Source organism: Pan paniscus, chromosome 8 (assembly GCF_029289425.2).
Source record: "Pan paniscus chromosome 8, NHGRI_mPanPan1-v2.0_pri, whole genome shotgun sequence".
Lineage (NCBI taxonomy): Eukaryota > Metazoa > Chordata > Mammalia > Primates > Hominidae > Pan > Pan paniscus.
This window is the reverse complement of record NC_073257.2, coordinates 121,788,047-121,804,890: the sequence shown is the minus strand read 5'-3', so window position 1 is coordinate 121,804,890 and position 16,844 is coordinate 121,788,047. Positions and strand designations below refer to the sequence as shown.

Sequence of the window (16,844 nt, the reverse complement as noted above, 5' to 3'; positions counted from 1 at the left end):
TGGTAATTCAGTGCTATAACTTCTCCGGAGGTTCTCTTGTTAGAACTTCAAGAGGGAGGCCGGGCACAGTGGGTCATGCCTGTAATCCCAGCACTTTGGAAGGTCGAGGCCAAGGAGTTCAAGACCAGCCTGACCAACATGGTGAAACTCCGTCTCTACTAAATACAAAAAATTAGCCGGGTGTGGTGGTGCATGCCTGTAATCCCACCTACTTAGGAGGCTGAGGCAGGAGAATTGCTTGAAGCCGGGAGGCAGAGGTTGCAGTGAGCTGAGATTGTGCCATTGTACTCCAGCCTGGGCAAAAAGAGCAAAACTCCATCTCAAAAAACAAACAAACAAAAAAACTTCAAGAGGGGAAAGGGTTCCTTTTTTTATCTTGCAAACAGGAACTCAAATCCAGCTCAGGGAATGCAAGGTATTTCTCTCTCTCCCCTGAAGCTGGATGCCATAAATTCTGAGCCAACTCCTTTTCTTTTAGGCAATGTGATTATTAAATACCTGTCCCCCTTAAGTTTCACTTATCTCTCTCTCTCTTACCTCGTTTTCTCTTATAACTTGATTTTTCCCACCAGCTTTCAGATGTGGGCTGGAACCAGTATTTTATTTACAATCTCTCTGTTTTTGGCTTCATAAATTTGGGGAAATGCAACAGATGTGTGCTGCTTTCCCAGGAAGCACATCTTTAGTTTTTTCATGCTTTAACTACACAGTCTAATTCGGCTTGCCTAAATGCTTATTCAATAACGACTTTGAGTTCTTGCAGGTAGCAGAACCTAGCTGATACAGGTATATTAGGCCTTACACCAAGGTCAAAGCAGGAGGAGGTGCCAATCACCTTTAAAAAAATGTGGTCACTTTCATTTAGTGCCAGGTGTTGTTCTAAGCACCAGGGATATAACAATGAACAAGAGAGCCACCATCCCTGCTTTTGAGGAGTGCACATTCTGAAACATTCATTTCTGCAGAAAATATATAACGAGAACTTATGACATGTTAGGTATTGTTCATCATTAAACAAAACAGAAACAATCTGCACTGATGGTTATGTTGTGTGCGTGGGTGGTGGCAGGAGAGGGGGAAGAATACAGTACACATAAGTACATTAAAAGAATCCTGTTAAAAGCTGGTAAGTGCTATGGAAAAAACGAAGTAGGGTAAGGCGGATTAGGAATATTGGAATGATTTACAAATTTAAATAGGATGGTCAGGGTAGGTGATACTTGAACAAAGACTTGAAGGAAAATGAGGAAGGAAACCTCAATATTTGGGGGATGAGCAAGTCCAAAAGCCCTGGGACATGAGTGTACCCTGCTTTTTCAAGGAGAGCCAGGAGGCCATTTCAGCTGAAGAAGAGTGAGGAAGGTGAGAACAGGAGGAAATGTGGCTGGGGGTAGATCAAATGGAGCTTTTATCCTGCGTGAAACGAGGAATTAATGGAAAGTGCTGAGCAAAGAAGTGACTTGGTGTCACGCTTCAAAGGACTGGTCTGGCGGCTTTGTTCAGGCTGGACTGTGCAGGTGCGGGATGGTGAGGGGATATTTGGGGGGCTGCTGTAACCACACGGGTGGGGTGGTACAACCCTCTGATGCACATCAGAGGGTAGGAGGTGGAGGTGGTGTGACACGGCCAGATTAGGGGTCTATTTTGGAGGCAGGGCCAACAAGATTTTGCTGGCAGATTAGATGTGGGGTGTGAAAGAGAAGAGGCAGGGAGGATTCCTAAATTTTTGCCTCTTAAGAATAGAGTAGCCATTGATTGAGATGGCAAAGAAGACTGGTGGAGAACGTTTTTGCTTTGCTTCGGTGCATTGGGAGTTCCAGGAGTTCCGTTTGGACGTTAAGTTTGAAGGGGCTATTTACTATCCAAGCGGAGCGGAGAGCTGGATTTTGAAGCTCTCTGGGAACATACTTTTGGGGACATTTCTAAAGCTTGAGACCCTGTTCCAAAGCCTCGAAGACCAGGTCGAGGTTCTTCCGGAGCCGGCCACGTCCCTCTCTTCTCAGCCCTCCTAAATTAAGCCGGAAAATCCCTGGGACAGTAGCCCCTTTATTCGGCAAAGCCCTTTTTCCTCTTTGAGGAATGACGACAAAAACGAACAAAAATGAAGACACTCAGCAGCACTGCGTCCTTTCCCCGCTCGCTGCAGGGAGAGGCAATGCGGACTGGTGTGGAAGAGCAGGCCCCGCTCTGGGCCGCAGGCGCTGCGGCCGCGAACCCCAGCTCCAGGAGTGTGGGCGGGGCCTGCGTGTGGGCGGGGCCGCGGCGCCAGCGCCCGCCACGGGCGAGGGCGTGGCCGACCCGGCGCTAGCCCGCCCGCCCGCCCGCTCTCGCGTCTCCTTCGCGCCGGCCCTTCCGCGGGTGATCAGCTGGTCTGCGCTCCCCTGACGTGGGCTGGGGCACGTCACCGCCGAATGGCAGCCTCCAGAAAGCCACCGCGAGTAAGGTGAGGGCACTCCGCCGGGAGCCGGCGTCCGGGCAGCGTGCAGCCCTCGCTGCGCGGCCGCGCGTGTTGCACCTCGGCGGGCTGGGACGCGCGGGTGAGGAGCCCGGCCTGCCGCAGTCTGGCGAGGGCCGCGCTCGCCGGAGCCCCGGAACAGGAGCCGGGGGAGGGGGTCCATGAGGCCGGGCGAGATCCGGTTCGTTTCCGGAGGGTCGGTGGGCACGGGGCGGCCCGAGTCTGGTTCCTGGACGCGTGTGCCCGCGGAACTGCTGCACTCGGCCTGAGAGGGCGGCGGCCGTCACAGTTCCTGGCCCGCGGGAAGGCCCCGCTCTTGGAGGAAGTTGGCCCCTCTTCGTGTCTGGGGAGGTGGGCGAGCCTCTGCCCTCGCTTCTGTTACCCAGGAATCTAAACCTCAAGTTACTATCTCGACAATACTGACTCCTGCAATTCACTCTACTGATCTGTCACCGCCACAAGGATAGACGGTCGCGGGCCCCTCCCCACCCAAATGGTTTCAGAGGCTGTGTAAGGGAATATTTTGGTATAATCTCCAGGAAAATCCCCCCAGTAGCCTGCCCTGGGCTCTCCTTGGGCATAGGAGGGTGAGACAGATAATTTCCCGGCCTCAAGTTAAACATGTTTTAGTTTATTCCCCTGCCATAACCAGGATGTACTTATCAGAGCCTCTGACAAAGTGGGAGACGGAGAGAGGTGTTCAGAGTTCATGGAGGCCACAGGCCAGACTCCCTGGCCATCCCCAAGGGGTCACCCACCTGCTAACCACTTGAGACATGAATGCACTCACTTTGCAGCATGGCCAGGCTTTCTTGCTGAACACAGACCATGGCTCCTGCTTGTGTTTGTGAGTAGGGGGGTCCCAAACCTACCTTGACCTGGATTTGCCGTTGCCACAGCTTGTTAAGGGTGAGCAGAAAACCAGACCCACCCTGTGGAAGTATGTGGGAGGGGTGGAGAACTTCCATCTGGAAGGAGCTTCCTGTAAGTGAAGTGCTGGAAATGGAGTCAGGCAAGTGGATAATGATGAGTTAGGCTGTAGGCCTCAGGTGGTCTTTAGGGGGCCAAGGTGATCTGTGCTAGATTTATAGACTCACAGCCTTTTAGGAGCAGAAGAGTCTTTTCTACACCAGCTGGTAGAGTCTTTTTTACCTCAAAGGAAAGTCCAGTGAAAGGCTGAGAGAGGGGAAGCCATTTTCCACAGGCGCCTCCCCTACTGGTAGAATTTGAGTGCCATTCCTTGTAAAAGTGAGCACTTCTTTCAGTTTCGGTAATGGAAACTGAACTCAAATTGATTTACCTAAAATGGGGTTGAGCTGGCTTCTAGTGTGGCTGAATCCGGGAGCACCACCAACATTGGCTTCAGACTTCTCTTTATCATCTCTTGGCTCTGATTTATTCAGTATCCGCTTCATTCTCAGGGAGACTTTCTCCTTATGGCAGGTTATGACAGTTCTAGGCTGACAGCCCCAGCAGAGAAGTTGAGCCCTCCTTCCTAATGGAGCAGAAGTCCCTGATCTGATGCTCACTGGGCTGCCTTAATTCTCATGTTCATCTGTGAACCAATCATTATGGCCAGAGGGAGGGATTGACCTGCTTTGGGTCCCAGAGCCTGTTAGGTGTTTGGATAAGACTGCTTTGAACCCCTTGGGCTGAAATGGAGAGGGTACATTCTCAAAAGGAAAACCAAGGTTCCCATCAAAAGGAGGGATGGATTCTGGGTAGACAAAGACAACATTGCTTACTTCCCAACCTTAGAACTTGTTCCAGTTTACCCTTGTCTCATCCACTAGGTGTGATTGAGCATCTTGTTCCTTGTTTTGCCCCATGCTGAACGCTACACATGTGTGATTCCCATGAACTGGGGGTTGCAGGGGGGTGAGGTATTCAGAACCCTGCCAGAATTTCTTGGAAAAAGAGGGAGAAGGCCTTTTCTAGTGCTACCATAACCATCTTATACAAAGATTGAAAGTGCTCTGCATGCTTCTTGCCCCTTACCCACTTTGTGGCTCATCATGAAGTTGAGAAGGTGTAGGTCGAAGAAGTTCTGGGAAGGGTAGGAGCACTGAGCTGGATGTTGGGAGGCTGGAATGCTGGTTCTAGCTCTGTCAGCAGTTAGCTGTGAGGCCTTGAGCCAGTCATTTGATCTTTGTTTCTTGGTTTCCTGGTCTAGAGGAGGGAATTTAGTTGGATAGTCCCTGAGGTATATTCTTCTAGTTCTTAATATTTAATGATAATTGTGCTTTGACAGAGAACTTAAGAATTTTATCTGTCCAAACAAGTGAAAGGTGGATAGATCTTGGACTCTGCGGAGACCAAGATACGACAAGAGCAGAGCAGCTGTAGTATTGAGCTGCTTCGTAGCTCCTGTGATCCTGACAGAAAGGTGGAGGTGTTGATGCTCACACAGAGAGTTTGAGCTCACCTGTCAGACCTAGTTTCTGGTCTTGGCTTTGCAGCTACTGAGTTATATGGCCTATGGTAAGTTATCTTTGTTTTTTTATTCTGTGAAATGAATGAATAGGATTACCTTAAGATAACCTTGGCTAGGCACGGTGGCTCACACCTATAGTCCCAGCACTTTGGGAGGCTGAGGTGGGAGGATCACTTGAGGCCAGGAGTTTGAGACCAGACTGGGCAATGTGGTGAGATCCTGTCTCTTCAGAAAATTATTAAAAAAAAAAAAATCAGGTTGGTGTGATGGCACATACCTGTAGTCCTAGGTCTTTGGGAGATTGAGGCAGGAGAATTGCTTGAGCTCAGGAGTTTGAGGCTGCCATAAGCTAAGATTGTGCCACTGCACTCCAGCCTGAGTGACACAGCAAGACCCTGTCTCTAAAAAAATGATAACCTTCCACCTCTGTAGTCATGTGTCTGAACCAGTCATTGGGATCAGTTACTTACCATCTTAGAAACTTACGTATGAAGTAATGGGAAATTCGGTGAGAATCTGACTTGTATCCCTGTCCACAAGAAAGAGATGTTATAAAATTTATAATGGCTTTATTGAGATATAATTCACTTATATACAATTCATCTATCTGTTAAAATGTACAATTCAAGTTATTAGTATAGTCACAGAGTTGTACAACTATCATCACAATCATTTTAGAACATTTTCTTCATCCCCAAAAGAAATCCTGTTACCTGTAATCAGTCACTCCTCACCTCAGCCCTTGGCAACCACTAACACTGCATGTCTACTTCCTGTCTTTACAGATTTGCCTATTCTGGACATTTTATGTGAATAGAATCATATACTATGTGGTCTTTTGTATTAGGCTTTTTCCCTTAGCATGTTTTCAAGGTTCACCTATGTCATAGGTGTGATTTCTTTCTTTTCTTTTCTTTTTTTTTTTTTAAATGAGACGGAGTCTTGCTCTGTTGCCAGGCTGGAGTGCAGTGGCACGATCTTGGCTCACTGCAGCCTCCACCTCCCAGGTTCAAGTGATTCTCCTGCCTCAGCCTCCTGAGTAGCTGGGACTACAGATGTGCACCACCACACCCAGCTAATTTTTGTATTTTCAGTAGAGACGGGGTTTCACCATGTTGGCCAGGATGGTCTCTATCTCTTGACCTCATGATCTGCCCGTCTCAGCCTCCCAAAGTGCTGGGATTACAGGCGTGAGCTACCGCGCCTGGCGTGATTTCTCTTTATTGGCAAAGAACATTCCATTATATGGATAGACACTTTTATTTATCCATTTATCAGTTGGGCATTTGAGTTGTTCCTACAGTTTGGCTGTTACAAATAATGCAGCTGTGAATATTTGTGTACAACTTTTTATAAGGATATATATTTTCAATTTTCTTGACTGTGTACCTAGGAATGGTTTTCCAAAGCCATTACACCATTTTACATTCTCATCAGGAATGTTTGAGGGTTCTAATTTTTTCTATACCCTCACCCGCACTTGTTACTGTCAATCTTTTTTATTATAACCTTCCTAGTGGGTGTGAAGTGGTATCACATTGTGGTTTCGATTTGTGTTTCCCTAATGACTAATGATGAGCATCTTTTCATGTACTTCTTGGTCATTTCTGTACTTTTGCTGGAGAAATGTCTATTCAGATCCTTAGCCCATTTAAAATTGGGTTATATGTCTTTTTATTGTTGAGTTATAATAGTTCTTTATATATTCTGGATACTAGACTCAACAGATTTACAGATGTTTTCTCCCATTCTGTGGGTTGTTATCCATTTTCTTGATGGTATCCTTTGAAACACAAACATTTTAAATTCTGATGAAGTCCAGTGTATCTCTTTTTTCTTTTGTTGCTGTGCTTTTTGATTTGTGTCTTAAGAAGTCATTGCCTAATCCAAGGTCAGGCAGACTTATGGTTGCGCTATAAGAGTTTTACAGTTTAGCGCCTACGTTCATACCTGTGATCCATTTGTGTTAATTTTTTTAATTTTCTTTCTTTCTTTTCTTTCCTTCCTTTCCTTCCTTTTCTTTCTTTCTTTTCTTTCTCTCTCTCCTTCCTTCCTTCCTTCCTTCCTTCCTCCTTTCCTTTCTTTCCTTTCTTTCCTTTCCTTCCTCTCCTTCCTCCCTGTCTTCCTTTCTTTCTTTCCTTTTCTCTCGCTCTATCGCCCAGGCTGGAGTGCAGTGGCCCGATCTCAGCTCACTGCAAGCTCCCCCTCCTGGGTTCACACCATTCTCCTGCCTCAGCCTTCCGAGTAGCTGGGGCTACATGCGCCCGCCACCATGCCTGGCTAATTTTTTGTATTTTTAGTAGAGACAGGGTTTCACCGTGTTAGCCAGGATGGTCTGGATCTCCTGACCTCGTGATTGGCCCGCCTCGGCCTCCCAAAGTGCTGGGATTACAGGCGTGAGCCACCGTGCCCGGCCCATTTGTGTTAATTTTTGAATATGATATGAGGTGGGTTAAACTTCATTTTTCTTTTTTTGAGACAGGATCTCTCTGTGTCACCAAGGCTAGACTGCAGTGGGGCGATCACAGCTCACTGCTGCCTCAACCTCTCTGGCTTAAGCGATCCTTCTGCCTCAGCCTCCTAAGTAGCTGGGACCGCAGGTGTGCACCACCAAACCTGGCTCATTTTTGTAAATTTTGTAGAGATGGGTTTTGCTGTGTTGCCCAAGCTAGTCTCAAACCCTTGGACTCAGGCAGTCTGCCTGCCTTGGCCTCCCAAAGTGCTGGGATTACAGATGTGAGTCATTGTGCCTGGGCTTTTTTTTTTTTTTTTTTTTTTTTGAGGCAGGGTCTTGCTCTGTAACCCAAGCTGGAGTGCAGTGGTGCTATCATGGCTCACTGCAGCCTTGACCTCCAGGGCTCAAGTGATCCACCCCACCTTAGCCTCCAGAGTAGCTGAGACTACAGGTGCACACCACCATGCCCGGCTAATTTTTGTATTTTTTGTAGAAGCGGAGTTTTGCCATGTTGGAAACTTTATTCTTTTGCATGTGGATATTCACTTGTCCCAGCACCATTTGTGGAAGAGACTATTCCTTCCCCATTGAATGGTTTTGGCATCCTCAAAAATCAGTTGACAGTTGTGAGGGTTTATTTCTGGACTGTTAGTTCTGTTTTACTCATTTGTAAGTCCATTCTTATGCTAGCACCACACTGTCTTGTATTTAGGTTTGAAATTGGGATGGAAGAGTTCTTTTCAAGATTTTGTTCTTTTTCAAGATTGTTTTGGCTATTCTGGGTCCCTTGCATTTCCATATGAATTTTAGAATCTGCTTGTCAGTTTCAGCCTCCAAGCTAGCTAGAATTTTGGCAGGGAATGCATTGAGTCCATAGATCAATTTGGGAATTACTGCCATCTTACCAATAGTAAACCTTCCAATCCATGACCATGGAATAGCTTTTGTTTATTTAGGTCTTCTTCAGTTACTTTCAGCAGTCTTTTTTAGTTTTTATGGTGTACATTTTGCACTTCTTTTGTTAAATTTATTTCTAACTTTTTTTGTTTTTGATATTGTAAATGGACTTCTCTTAATTTTATTTTTGAATTGTTCATTACAAGGATATAGAAGTCAAATTGATTTTTTAAATATTGATTTTTGTATCCTGCATTCTTGATGAACTCAGTTATTAGTTCTAATTTTGTTTGTGGATTCTTTAGGATTTTCTGTATTCAAGATTATGTCAATTGCAAATAGAGATAGTTTTACTTCTTCTTTTCTAAACTGGATGCCTTTTGTTTCATTTTCTTGCCTACTTACCTTAGATAGAACTTCTGGTACAATGTTGAATAGAAGTGCCAAGAGTAGACATCCCTGTCTACTCTGCCAAGAGTAGACATTCCCTAGATCATAGGGGAAAGCATTCAGTCTTTCAGCATTAAGAATGATGTTAGCTGTAGGTTTTGTAATAACTTTTGTCAGGTTGAGGAATTTTTCTTCTAGTTTGCTGAGTACTTTTAACTTGAAGGGGCATTGGATTTTGTCGTGCTTTTTCTGCATTTGTTGAGAAGACCATGTAGATTTTGTTCTTTATTCTATTGATATGGCCTGTTATAATAATTGATTTTTCATATATTGAGCCAACCTTGTATTCCTGGGATAAGACCCACTTGGCGATGATGATCCTTTTTATATTGTTCTAGATTCCGTTTGCTGGTATTTTGTTGAGGATATTTGTATTTATATTTTAGAAGACATACTGGGGTGTCTTACTTTTTTATGAAAGAATAATATGTTTACTCTCGTTAAGAACATCCCATTCTGTCCAGTAAAACTAAAGTCACAGCCATATGAAAGCAGGCCTAGAGTCATTGGTAAAGCTGCCTGGTTATCTGGTTCTTACCGTGTGGTAGACTGAGCTAATATGTCCCTCTCTGTCTTTACCAACATGTAAAAATGCGGTTAAATTATAACTTAATTGAGTTCATAGCTGAGTAAAATTCAAAACCTTTTCTATGGCCCCACAGTAGGCCCCCTGGTGCCTCAATGACGTTGTCTCTGAACCACTTACCTCCCCATCCCCTGATACAATCACACTGCGCTGACCTTCTTGCTTTTCCTCAGGTAAACTAGACATACTCCTGCCTCATGGCCTTTGCACTTGCTGTTGTCCTGGAACATTGTTCCCCTAGCCGTTCACATGGCTTGCTTCCTCACTCTTTTTAGGTCTGTGTTAAAATGTTGTCTGTTACAATAGAGGCTGTCCCTGGCTACCCCATATGAAATAATCCTTCCCCTTACCTCCTTGATGCTTTCTTCCCCTTGCTCTGCTTTACTTTTTTTCACAAAACACGTTCTTATTACTTGACATATTGTGTACTTGTTTTGTGTCTGTTGCCTTCTCTTCCCTGTCTTCTGCCCATCCCCCTGCCTTGCCCCATGTTAATTTGTTAAAGTCAGAGATCTTGTCTGTTTTGTTCACTGTTGTGTCCAGAATAGGGCCTGGATTATGGAAGATTTTTCAATAAATATTTGTTGACTGAATGAACTTGAAAGAAAGATAAATCCTCAAGTGCCAAAAATGTAGAGGGAACCTAACGCCTGAGTGGTATGCTAGTAACCTGAGCCTGGGAAAGTTACCAGATGCAGATATAGACCTTCATGCCTGGTGTCCAGGGCATTAGACTATCCCCATATGGGAACAAGAAGTTTGTGTGTAAATCTTCTAGCTAAGAAATTAATGTGAAAGTCTTAGAAGCAAACAATAACAGAACTGCTTGTACAAACCAGGACCCATCACATTCTCATAGATAAATAGCCTCTATTGAAGATAAGCTCTTAATAAAAGATCACAAAACGCAGAAGGAATGAACCACCAAGAGGGAGAGGCAGCAGACCTAGCAAACATGAGGGTTAGTCTCCCAAGATCTATTTGAAAGTATGGGAGAAATTATAAAATAAGGGCCTACAGTAATGAAGGCACAAAGAGAAGGCATAGAAACCAGAGTGAAAGAATAGGACACCATAAAGAAAGAACGGGCAGATGTGAAAAAGAACCAAATAGAACTTGTGTAAGGAAAAAACATTGAAAATAAGTTTTCTTAGTCTAGTTAAATAGGAGGTGTGAGAATTTATGAACTAGAAGCTGCAACTGAGAAGGTTAACCTGCCATGGAGATGTTTTACACCTGCAAGTTTTACATCAAACTTTTATTTATTCTGCCACTGATAATGGGGGTGAGAGTTCTTCTGACTCATGTTAGAGAACTGCTAAGTTAAGCGATGCCCCCTCTAACTGAGCCTTGCCACGTTTATTGTGGTCAAAGTCTGCAACTTCCTGTTCTTTCTCTCCTTAAGGGCGAATCACCAGGATTTTCAACTGAGAAATTTAAGAATAATTGAACCTAACGAGGTGACACACTCAGGAGACACAGGTGTGGAAACAGGTAATAATTTTGTCTGGAAATTAGATGGAACATCTGTAAAGGATTTTAGATCTCCACCCCAACCCCAGGTTGGGTGAGAAGAAGAGGGTAAGGAATTAGTAACAGATCATGACTGGGGGTTAGTATCTGGAAGTTAAAAACCATTTTATTTTTTGGCTTCCTAAGTGGTTGGTTACTGTTTCTATATATTTACCATTTTTTTTTTTTTTTTTTTTTTGAGACGGAGTCTCGCCCTTGGTCACCCAGCCTGGAGTGCAATGGCGTGATCTCGGCTCACTGCAACCTCCGTCTCCCGGGTTCAAGCGATTCTCCTGCCTCAGCCTCCGGAGTAGCTGGGATTACAGGCGCCCGACACCACGCCCAGCTAATTTTGTATTTTTAGTAGAGATGGGGTTTCTCCATGTTGGCCAGGCTGGTCTTGAACTCCCGACCTCAGGTGATCTGCCCGCCTTGGCCTCCCAAAGTGCTGGGATTACAGGCATGAGCCACTGCGCCCGGCCATTACCGTTTTTTTTTAAGGTAGTAAGTTAGAGAATTACAACTTTTTTTTTGTTGTTTGTTTTTTTCGTTTTCCATTTTTGTCAGAGTGGTGGTGGTGGAGAAGGAGATAGGTTATTATGGAAAATGTTCTCTATTTCTCTAATATAGTCCTTCATTATCTTAGAAATTAGCTTTCAATTTTGATCATAAGATTGCAAAATGAGAAAAGCTTGTAATATATTATTGTCCTTTATAAATTGAGTGTGCATATAAGAAAGTCTTTTTGGGAAATATTTCTTGGCTGTCCCTTCTCCCCAGAACTGGTTAATTGTCTGATGGGTTGCCAGAAACCTGAATTCTGAAAAGTGGTGTATTACTGTATTTCTATCCCATGTAAGCCAGTACTGCTCTAACGACTACTAAGGAGAACCATGTGTGTTTTTTTTTTAGCTGACTGAAAAATTGATCTCTTGAAGTACATAAGAAACCATGCCCGTCTAATCTCTGTTTGGAAGATCAGTGCTATAATTGCATGCAATTTTAGATCCCTTTTCTTTAAAAAATGTAGATGTATCCAACACATTTTGGACCATATTAGGAGGTAGCAGAGGAAGGAGGAAAAAGAGAAAGTAAAGAAAGGAAAAAAGTGATGGAATCATCAAACTTAGAGTTGGAAGATAACTTCTTTTTCTTTTTGTAATGTATGAGGAAATAGAGGTTAGGTAGCTTCAGTTGCCTGAGGTTGTAGATCCCAGCTGGAAACTGGAGCTCACTTGTTTTGCTTCTGTTGGTCTTAGAACACTTTAAGGCTCTATTATGTCCCCCAGCTAATATGGTGTAATAGAGCATGGACTTGGGAATTGCATAGACCTTGAGTCCCGGTTCCTGTTGAACCAGCTGACTTTGGGCAAGTACTTAACTCCTTTTAACTCCTGTTCCTTTATGTGTAAAATGAGAATAGTGAAACCTCCCTTGGAGGATTGTTGTGAGAATTAGCCACTAATGTATGTAAAGCCCTTAGCGTTCCCTCAGCTGTGCAACAGAGAAACAAACCACTACCTGTAAAGCTATTGATGCTGGAAGAGCATCTGTGCCCATGTTAAGATGCTGAAATTGAAGTAAACTGGCCCCTTCCATTCTTATAACGAGACTTGGGAATTCCAGCTGGTGCTTCAGATCCAGATTCAAATATTTCTTGAGCTCCTGCAGTGTAATAGATGCTGTGCATGGTGCTTTCACACACGTTATCATGTTTAATTTGCCTGGCCACCAGTGAGGTAAGTATGGTGTGCTTTTCATGTACAATCAGTGAAAAATCTTGTTTGTGATAAAGGCTGAAGGTGTGGGAACTTATTTCTAAAAGCAGACCTGTATGTGCAAGACTTTTAAGTGAGTCATTCTCTGTAAGGCATAGTTTGAAAATACCTGGCAGTGTATGGGCTAATGTTTCATCGTGGACTAGGCCTGTTGCTCTTGGCTTCCTACTTTGCTGCATACTTTGCTTAGCTCTTGGCTGTTTCTAACATTTCTGAAAAGTCATAGGATGTGGAATGAGCAGATGTCATAATACAGCACCTTGCAAGAGCCTGTCACTGAAGATTCATTACTGTTCATTGAGACTGAAAAGATCATAGATCCAATGTTGTGAATTTGATTTAGCCATCTTTGAGTGAGCATATGTATATGTTAATTGTAGATACATGGATACAGAGATGACATCATCCCTGCCTTCCGGAGAAGTGGTATACACACCTGTTTACACAATTTATCACATTGCATTTATGGTTAGTTGTGTGTCTAACTCTAATAACATTAAACATTTACGTGACATTTGTTATGTGCCAGGTACTGTTTCTAAGTGCCATATGTATAGTAACTCATTTACTCCTTATACAAATTATGAGGGTCATCAGCTACAACTTTCACTTCCTCCGTCTTGGCTGCCTTTTCAACCAGTGCCACCTCAATGGCTAGGACTTATATAATTGCACCAACTTTGTTCTCTCCTTAGCTCCAGCTGCTCACTCATTCAATCACTTTCCATCACCTGTTTTCCTTGTGGGTACAGCTGCCTCAACCACCAGGGCCCACTGTATTCACTTCAGTGGTAGCTGCCTCACTGCCTCAGCCATTGCCTGTTGCTATCTTCTTCACCTTCACTGTTGCTGCCACTGCCCCTTACCACATCCTAACTATTGGTTATGGTATTGGGACTTCTTTCATCATGTCTAATATTGATGATAAAGAAGTAGCTGCATTTCACCCAGAACATGAATGTGATGGGCCTGAAGGATGAGGAAGTAGGAAGAGGGAAAGTGTTGAGTGTTGATGGGGGTAGGTAGCATTGTGGAGGGGAGTGTCAGTGAGACTGATAAAGCTGATGATTCTGTGGGGGTCTGATATGCCAGTCACCAGGGGAAACGTGATGATGTGATGGTGGTAGTGATGAAGATCAGAATGTGGGAATGAGGAGGCAGGTTGTGATGACCAGGAAGCAGAGGATGTTTTTGAACAGATCCAGTTTGTTTTTGTTGGTTTTTAGTTTGCAGTTGAAGATTTTGTGCTCATGATTGGTTGTGTTAACGTTATTGATGAAGTTAGTGACTGATAATATTGATACTACAATCAGCACTAAACACCCAGTCAGTGCCACCAAAATCCTTAAGTCAGAATGTACCTGAATGGAAGGCAGAGTCTATAAAGAAATAAATGATCTTGAAAGAAAGTATATTAGACTCTTATATTTTTGCATTTTAAAACTCCTGAAGCCAAGGCTGTACTCCAGACCAGTTAAGTCAGATGTTTCCCGGATAGTCCTAATGTGCAGCCGGTGTTGAAGTCCTGCTCCTAAAGAAAGCTTCATTTTTGCTTGACTGTTTTTAAGAATGATAACTTGCTCAGAAATATGGTTTGAAAACACAATAAATCTATTCTGAAGCTCCTGAAAGATATCAGAGTAAAATTTTTAGATGCTGGCAAGCTTGGGAGATCACAATGGGCTTTATTTTGAACCCCCAATGGAGGTGTTGACATATAAACTTGGATCAGACCAGATACTTCCGATCCCTTTTTCTCTGATAGGTGAGAAATTATAGGCCCAGTAGATTAGACGAAAGGATAGCTGGATGTGGTGGTGTGTACCTGTAGTCCCATTTACTTGGGAAGCTGAGGCGGGAGGATCACTTGAACCCAGGAGTCCAGCCTGGACAATGTAGTAAGACCCCGTCTCCCCTCAGAAAAAAAAAGAATGCCCCTCTGAACAATATTCAGAAGCAGGTGTAATGCAAGGAACATGGATATGCTTGAGTTATGAGTAGGACAGTTTCCATTGACTCTTCCTTTGAGTACTTCTCTCTTCTGAGACTCCTGAGGGTGAGCCCTAAGGCCTGCTTTTGAAGTTGCCCTTGCTGCAGATGATAAGTGGGGGACTTTTTCTAGCTCAAGATCAGTATGGTACCCCATAGGGGATTCTATTGGAGATCACCATAACAACTGAGGCATAGAAGCCTAAGGTGCTGGTGATGATGAAAAGGAAGAAGCAAATGAGTATGTTAAAGAAAAAGATCCAAAAAGGACCTATGCCCAGCAGGGTTTAAGCTACAGCAAGTCAGGATGTCAATCCTTGAAGATCACCTCATGTAATTGTCCTGATTTAACTCTGTGTTACTTACAGAGTTATGTTACAATGTTTTTGATTAAGTAAAATATTTTTGTTAAAAAATGAGTTGGCAAACTCCAAAACACCAGAAACACCAAATGAGTTGGAATCTTATGTCCACCTAAAACCTGCGCACAGATGTTTATAGCAGCTTTATTCATGATTACCAGAACCTGGAAACAACCAATATGTCCCTCAGCAGGTGAATGGATAAATGGTGGTACATCCAGACAATGGAGTATTATTCAGGGCTAAAAAAATGAGCTATCAAGCAATCAAAAGACATAGAGGAACCTTAAATGCATATTGTCTTTTTTTTTTTTTGAGACAGAGTTTCACTTTTGTTGCCCAGGCTGGAGTGCAATGGTGTGATCTCGGCTCACCACAACCTCTGCTTCCTGTGTTCAAGCAATTCTCCTGCCTCAGCCTCCTGAGTAGCTAGGATTACAGACATGTGCCACCATGCCCAGCTAATTTTGTATTTTTAGTAGAGATGGGGTTTCTCTATGTTGGTCAGGCTGGTCTTGAGCTCCCAACCTCAGGTGATCCACTAGCCTTGGCCTCCCGAAGTGCTGGGATTACAGGTGTGAGCCACTGTGCCTGGCTTAAATGCATATTCTTAAGTGAAAGAAATCAATCTGGAAAAGCTATGTATTGTATGTTTCTAACTGTATGACATTTTAGAACAGGCAAAACTATGGAGACAGTAGAAAAGCTCAGTTATTGTCAGGGGTTAGAGGAGAGGAGGAAGGAGGAATGAATAGGCTGCATGTGCATATAGAATTTTCAGGGCAGTGAAAGTACTCTGTGTGATACTATAATGGTGGATACATGCCATTACACATTTTTCAAAACCCATAGAATGTACAACACCACGAATGAATGCAGGAGTAAGCTGTGGACCTAGGGTGATGATGATGTGTTAATGTAAGTTTATCCATTTTAACAAATGTACTACTCTGGTTGGGGATGCAGATAGTGGCAGGGGGCTGTGTGTGTGTTGGGGCTGGAGCTACATGGGAACTCTGTATTTTCTGCTCAGTTTTGCTGTGAAACTATAACTGCTGTAAAAAATGAAGTCTATTAAAAATGAGTTGGAAAAACTCATTCTATTTTGAATTCTAATAGTATAGTTTTGTGCCAGTATATGGGATATAGTGAAATATGCATGATCACTATTCTGTAATTGGCTCCTTCTGAAGTTGTTTTGTTATGTAGACATAGGACTACAGCTATGATGTTTATCAGAACATTAACTAATATCAGTGATTGTTGAGAAAAGGTCTTTTTGAAGAACCAACTAAAGTGGTTAAGTCAGCTTGTATCATCTGTGCTTCCACTTAGTGAGTACAAGAGACTATTCCTGACTATAGATATAGATGAAACAAGTTTAAGAATTTCTAGTAGGACCAGAGTTAACATCTTTAACATTTCATTTTAATTAGTTTTATATTTTTATTCCTATTTTGTATTTTCTAAAGCTGGTGATTCCAGCTCTGGTTTTATTTGAATGGTAGACTCCCCTGGAGCCTTGGGACTTCGTTTGAAAACCTTGGGTCTCATCCACTCCCGCCATACTTTATTTACTTATTTATTTATTTTTTTGAGACAGAGTCTCACTCTGTTGCCCAGGCTGGAGTGTAGTGGTGCAATCCTGGCTCACTGCAAGCTCTGCCTCCCGGGTTCACGCCATTCTCCTGCCTCAGCCTCCCGAGTAGCTGGGACTACAGGCACCCGCCACCACGCCTGGCTAACTTTTTTGTATTTTTAGTAGAGACGGGGTTTCACCATGTTAGCCAGGATGGTCTCGATCTCCTGACCTTGTGGTCCGCCTGCTTTGGCCTCCCAAAGTGCTGGGATTACAGGTGTGAGCCACCGTACCCGGCCACTCCCGCCATACTTTAAAGAGGAGAACACAGAGCACTGAGGCCCTGG

The 16,844-nt window shown here is 43.7% G+C and overlaps 1 protein-coding gene across 4 annotated transcripts in view; it reads left to right on the top strand.

Annotated features, from left to right (window-relative positions):
• The first annotated feature begins 2,259 nt into the window (after nucleotides 1-2,259).
• XPNPEP1 (X-prolyl aminopeptidase 1) overlaps nucleotides 2,260-16,844 on the top strand; it is a 58,766-nt gene continuing 44,181 nt past the window's right edge. Inside the window, exons 1-2 of one of the 4 annotated variants that reach the window (XM_003825561.4) lie at nucleotides 2,260-2,443; nucleotides 10,683-10,771. In XM_003825561.4, coding sequence (XP_003825609.2) covers nucleotides 2,412-2,443; nucleotides 10,683-10,771 — 121 coding nt within the window. In that variant the 5' untranslated portion in view covers nucleotides 2,260-2,411. The other 3 variants (XM_034931443.4, XM_008950891.4, XM_034931444.3) reach the window with 3 other exon arrangements.